Source organism: Camelina sativa, chromosome 15 (assembly GCF_000633955.1).
Source record: "Camelina sativa cultivar DH55 chromosome 15, Cs, whole genome shotgun sequence".
Taxonomy (NCBI): domain Eukaryota; kingdom Viridiplantae; phylum Streptophyta; class Magnoliopsida; order Brassicales; family Brassicaceae; genus Camelina; species Camelina sativa.
The window spans coordinates 19,528,967-19,534,598 of NC_025699.1; the positions used below are offsets into that span (position 1 = coordinate 19,528,967).

The 5,632-nt window shown below is 34.6% G+C and overlaps 2 protein-coding genes across 2 annotated transcripts in view; both read left to right on the forward strand.

Annotated features, from left to right (window-relative positions):
- Window positions 1,667-4,055, forward strand: LOC104747206 (methylthioribose-1-phosphate isomerase). The gene is made up of 9 exons (XM_010468804.2): window positions 1,667-1,836; window positions 1,940-1,995; window positions 2,078-2,236; window positions 2,335-2,434; window positions 2,524-2,666; window positions 2,847-2,952; window positions 3,218-3,356; window positions 3,439-3,707; window positions 3,816-4,055. Exons 1-9 carry the CDS (start codon window positions 1,765-1,767, stop codon window positions 3,894-3,896), a joined length of 1,125 nt encoding a protein of 374 aa, XP_010467106.1. The 5' UTR covers window positions 1,667-1,764; the 3' UTR covers window positions 3,897-4,055.
- Window positions 3,970-5,632, forward strand: part of LOC104748623 (putative inactive histone-lysine N-methyltransferase family member SUVH10) — a 3,813-nt gene continuing 2,150 nt past the window's right edge. Inside the window, exon 1 of the mRNA XM_010470232.1 lies at window positions 3,970-3,996. Coding sequence (XP_010468534.1) covers window positions 3,970-3,996 — 27 coding nt within the window. The remainder of the gene's footprint in view (window positions 3,997-5,632) is intronic.

The window sequence follows — 5,632 nt, forward strand, 5'->3', positions numbered from 1 at the left end:
GCACACGTCTTAAGAGCACACGCATCAAGAGCACATGTGCAAGGACCACAAGGAGAAGGATCACAACTGCAAGGACCACAAGGAGAAGGATCACAAAGACAAGGACCACACCCGCAAGGATCACAAGGAGAAGGATCACAAGGGCAAGGACTTGGTAGATTTGCATCATGGTTTGAGTGTTCCAACTAGTTTTTTGTTTTGTTTTCTCACAAGGGCAAGGACCAAAGTAGAACATATCTATGTTCTCAAGGATTTGTTTTGTTTTGTTGTCAAAACAAGTTCTATTTATGAATTGGTACTTGCAACAAAGTCTTCCATTGTCAAACTACCATTACAAAGTCACATTACCACAAACTCAAAACAGAATACAAAAGACTCTAGTAACCAAGAACAAATTTCTGGTTTTTGGTTTTAAGAAGAAGGATCACAATGGCAATGACACTAAAAGTAAGACACACTAAGCACATTGAGCTCATCAACTTCCATTTCTTAGTGTCTCTTTTGATCAACATTCCATCTTCCTTCAGATCTTCAATCCTTTCCTTCAAATCTTCAATCTCTCTGCCAATGATAGAAAATTTTGGTAAAGCATCTACAACCTCCTCGTATACACCTTCTTCAACCCATTTAAACAAAAACAAAAACTTGAATCAAAACTCGAAAACACACAAAAGCAAAACAATTCTATTACATACATCTCCTCTGTTTGGACAGCGAAAGAAAGGTCTTCCTGGGTTTGCTTGCGTGTTCGATGTGTAGAAAACAACATCTTTGCCGCAATGACACTTCGAGGGAATACCATGGCATCCGCGGACTTTCTTCTCACCACTTGATTACCCAGAATTGCAACTCATATCTGTTGGGGAATGAGATAAGAGTTTTGGATTGAGATAAGAATCGAAAAATCAAATTGGAGAGAAGAGAATTAGGGATTTTGATTTCAAATGGGATCGATTTAGGGATTTTGATCTGTTTTCTCTCGGGTTCAAACGGTGACGTTTTGACACTAACGGAAAGTATTAACGACCTGTTAACGCTGGCTGATTGCTCCGTTTAGGGATTTAACGACATGTCGTTTTCGTCCAGATCAACAAAATTTGATGATTAAGACGGTAAGTCAACAGAAGTTCATGTTTTTAATGGCTTTACCTAAAGTTCGTGATTAAAATAGGCACAATTTGAAAGTTCGTGATTTTAACGACATTTTTCTCAAAGATTAAATACTACTAGTTCTATGTGTGGATTGGGCTCTAGTTTTGTGTGTTTACCTTATTACTTTGTTTTTGTTGTTGTTAAATTAACATAATTTTATAATTGATTAAGATAGAGTAACACAAAAAAATTGTTAATTGTTATATACTTAAATTAACAGATTTTAATAATTTTTTAAAAAACACTTTTTTTTTTGATAATTTTTCCACAAAATAATATTCAGTGACTAAAATATTTAGAAAGTTATAAATAAGAATTTCAATTACGGGTTTGTTTCCTTTTAATTAATTTCTTAAATAAATCAATTCGAGCCAAATTTTTAGACATGGATTTGTTTAAACCGGTTCGTTTCACGCCCTAAATGACTAAAAAAATTATACAGTATTTCAAGAGAAAACGACGTCGAGTAGTGCGTTTCACGCCGGCTTGGTACTGTAGGCATCTCTGATTCTCACTTACGCCACTCGTTTATTCCTTTTTGTTCGTCTTTCTCTAAACCAATCTGTGAACGAACTTGTTCGTCTGCAAAGAGGAGTCTCCACAGTTCCATCCATGTCTGGTGAAGGAGACACGACCCTCAAAGCTATCTGCTACAAGCCTGGCTCTCTCCAGTTGCTTGACCAGGTTCTCTAAACCCCTTTCACTTCTATAAAGTTTTCAAATTTTTTTACTTTTTCCCAATCTGTTTGTTGAAAACGTATTTCAATTTCGTCTAAATTGATAACAGAGGAAGCTTCCTTTGGAGACAACTTACTTAGAGATCCGTGATGCTTCAGATGGATGGTTAAAGTCCTTACCTTTTTGATTTAGATTCTCTGAATTGTGCAGAAAAAAAGTTAGTAAATTTGATGGTTTTTTTTAACAGGAGTGCTATACAGGAAATGGTCGTACGTGGTGCTCCCGCTATAGCCATTGCTGCAGCACTTGCTTTGGCTGTGGAAGTCTTCAACTTTAATGGTTTTGATGGGTCATCTGCAGATGCTGTTGCTTTTCTTGAGAAGAAGTTGGATTATTTAGTTTCAAGGTACTGAATTTGGAATGGATCATTAGATCAATTTTTTAGTATCTTGGTGCTTGTTTCTTTGATTTCTATAATTATTTGCTCTCTGTATGCTTCTTTAGCCGGCCAACAGCAGTTAATCTTGCAGATGCTGCATTGAAACTTAAAAAAGTTATAGCAAATGCTTTGGCTATTTCGACTGAAACCAATTCTATTTTCAAGGTAACACCAATTTTTTATGCACAAAGAGTGAGCCTTTTTTTTTTTGCTTTTGTAAGTTTAGTTCATTCGATGTGCTTGTTGTTCTTCAGGCATATATTAAAGCTGCTGAGGATATGCTTGAAGATGATGTCGCTTCAAACAAAGCAATAGGAGCCTTTGGTTCTAGCTTGTTGAGGCAACAAGCCAAGAATCCTGACAAGCTTTCTATTCTGACCCATTGCAACACTGGCAGGTATGGATTTAGATAGATTCTGAATTGCTTAGATACACAGACATATGTATATCTATTATGTTCTGAAAAACTAATTCAAGTTGAGTAATAGCATGTTACTTACTACATATAAGCCTGCAGTTTCAACCAAATTGATTTGTGTCAGTCAGATAGTAACTAAGAATTCCCTTTTCTATGTAGCCTTGCTACTGCTGGATATGGAACTGCGCTCGGGGTCATTCGCGCACTCCACACTCAAGGAATCTTAGAAAGGGCATACTGCACAGAAACTCGTCCATTCAATCAAGTAAAACTCATCAGTTGATGCTCTTTCTTTTTGAATATTAATGGTCATCAAAAGAGCCTTTTAAGAATAAGAATCCGTAGAAATCTAGAATATCATAAGTTGTTTGGGAAGATAAGTAGCTGTAGTTTGACATTTGTATCAAGTACTTTTAATACCTTAATCTATAGTAGATACTCCCCTGGATCCATTGTTTTATATGGTTTTCATATCTCTGTTGAACTGTTGTTGGAAAGTCTTTTGAATTACTAAAAATGACAATTGACAGGGATCGAGGCTTACAGCGTTTGAGTTGGTGCATGAGAAAATCCCTGCAACTCTCATTGCAGACTCAGCTGCAGCTGCACTGATGAAAGATGGTCGTGTGGATGGTGTCATCGTTGGAGCAGATCGCGTGGCTTCAAATGGTACGCTCGAACACCTTAGATAATCCATTTTACTCTACCGAGTCTGATTCCTTTTGTATGAATCACTTCACTTTTATTTCAGGTGATACTGCTAACAAGATTGGGACTTACAGTCTTGCCCTGTGCGCAAAACACCACGGGATCCCATTTTACGTTGCTGCACCTCTTACCTCAGTTGATCTCTCACTTTCGTCTGGGAAAGAAATCGTGATAGAAGAAAGATCTCCGAAGGAGTTGCTGCACACACATGGAGGACTTGGTGAACGCATTGCAGCACCAGGGATCTCGGTTTGGAACCCAGCTTTTGATGTGACTCCAGCAGAGCTGATTGCGGGAATCATAACCGAGAAGGTTCGTTTTCCAAAGCTTACTTGTTCTAAGTTTATTCTGAGGTTTGAACAAAAAACCGGAAGATTTTTATACTCACTCATCTCAATCCTCAACGTGTCCTGTCTGCAGGGGGTCATAACTAAGAATGGCAATGATGCATTTGACATAAGCAGCTTTGCGCAGAAGATGACAGGAAACTCATCTGGTTGAAGTAAAGAGTCGGCATTGCGACTTGTGGATGTTCCCCTCTCTGTATACTTGCAACGAAGCAAATTACTTTGTAATGTTTGAACTACTAAAGTACACTCTGGTAAAAATTGTCTGAAAATAAGAAATAATCAACAAGGAAAACGTCATCTGCAGTCACTTTATTCTGTATTTTAAATTTAGTAGTTGTTATAAACAAAAAGAAATAAATTAAAAATGTAGTTATCAAACATAAAACAGTGGGTACGAACACGAGAATTAGAGTACGAATATACTCACCCCATGTGCACAAGTATTACATGTTAACGAACCCCTACTACTTCGTTAAGTGTATACGTAATGGAATACATATACACTAAACGGAGGACTCATATGAGGCCAAAAAGTGTTAACATGATAAATAGTGAGTGTACTGTTTATGTGAACAAGTATTACGTGCTAATAACCGGCCCCTATTACTTGGAATAATTGTTGGACATCAAAAAGTACTGTGCACGTCAAAAAAAAAAAAAAAAAAAAAAAAAAAAAANTTGGTTATAGATTTGCAAAATCTAACAAACTTTTTCTCATTAATTCTCAAAAAAAATTTTAAAATTAAAATCATATTGTAATAATTTTTTGGATGACAAAATTGTAATAAAATCAAATTAAAAGATTTAAGGGAAAAAGGAAAAAAAAAAAAGTAAAGTTTTCTATTCTCCTAATTTAAATAGTGAATGGTTCTATACACCAAATAAAGTTTTAAAAACTGTCCAATTCTCCAATTAACCCTTGAATTTACATGTATGATAAGAAACTAGAAAATGTTCATACGGGCTTTCACATGCATGTTTTCTCAAATAAAATATGTTCACCAAATTTGACTAGATATTTTTTAAAAAAAAAATATTTGTTAAAGGCTAGATTTAGTAAATTATTTTAACCTCTTACAAAAATTATGAGGAAAAAAAATAATAAGAAATATTTTTCAAATATAGAAAATAAAATATTTTATGCTAACTTTTATTAAATCCAATGATAAACAGGTAATATAAGACTAAGCAAAAAAAAAATTAATAATCCAATGATGGAAAATATGTTAATTAATGTTGATATTGACTATAAAAATGGAATACATTGGATATACATTTATTAAAAGATAGTGACATAAGAACTAAGATAGGAAACATATCTACAGGTTTTTAATGTTTGAAACTTGGACGGTATAGATCTTTCAAACTTGATCTAACGGCCTTTATTTTCCATCAAAAAAATAGAGCCCTTGCAAAACTCTTTAAATATGAGTTCATAGTCTGTCATTTTCTTCACACTGAAAAGATAATAATAATACTCACTTGGTTTCAAACATTTGTTTTCATATATTCTCTCATCAGCATTTCTCCCCAGCCTCTTGTTTCTTCAAAATGTGAGTGATGTATCAATATATATATTTTCAATATTTTACTCGTGTTTATGTTTGAATACGACATATTGTTTATGTGTGTATTTGCTTTGCTTAGATCTTCAGTGATTTACTACGTATTTAAAGATTAATCTATTCCTGTCAAAAGTTAGATATATAATCTAGTTTCTCGCGTCGTTTATTAATGTTCACTAGGCTTATTATTACCATATATTCTAGTATGAAATCTTAATGTTCCTTGTTGTTGATGCATGTCCTAATTTTGCTCAGATTGAAAGAGGACGTGGTCGATCGACCTGTGAGTTGACAAATCTCGACAAAAAAAAAAAAAAAAGGG

Coding starts and splice junctions, on each gene's coding strand:
- LOC104747206 (XM_010468804.2), top strand. CDS start 1,765: ATGTCTGGTGAAGGAGACACGACCCTCAAAGCTATCTGCTACAAGCCT. Junction 2,953..3,217: donor AAACTCGTCCATTCAATCAA/GTAAAACTCATC, acceptor GACAATTGACAG/GGATCGAGGCTTACAGCGTT. Junction 3,708..3,815: donor CGGGAATCATAACCGAGAAG/GTTCGTTTTCCA, acceptor TCCTGTCTGCAG/GGGGTCATAACTAAGAATGG.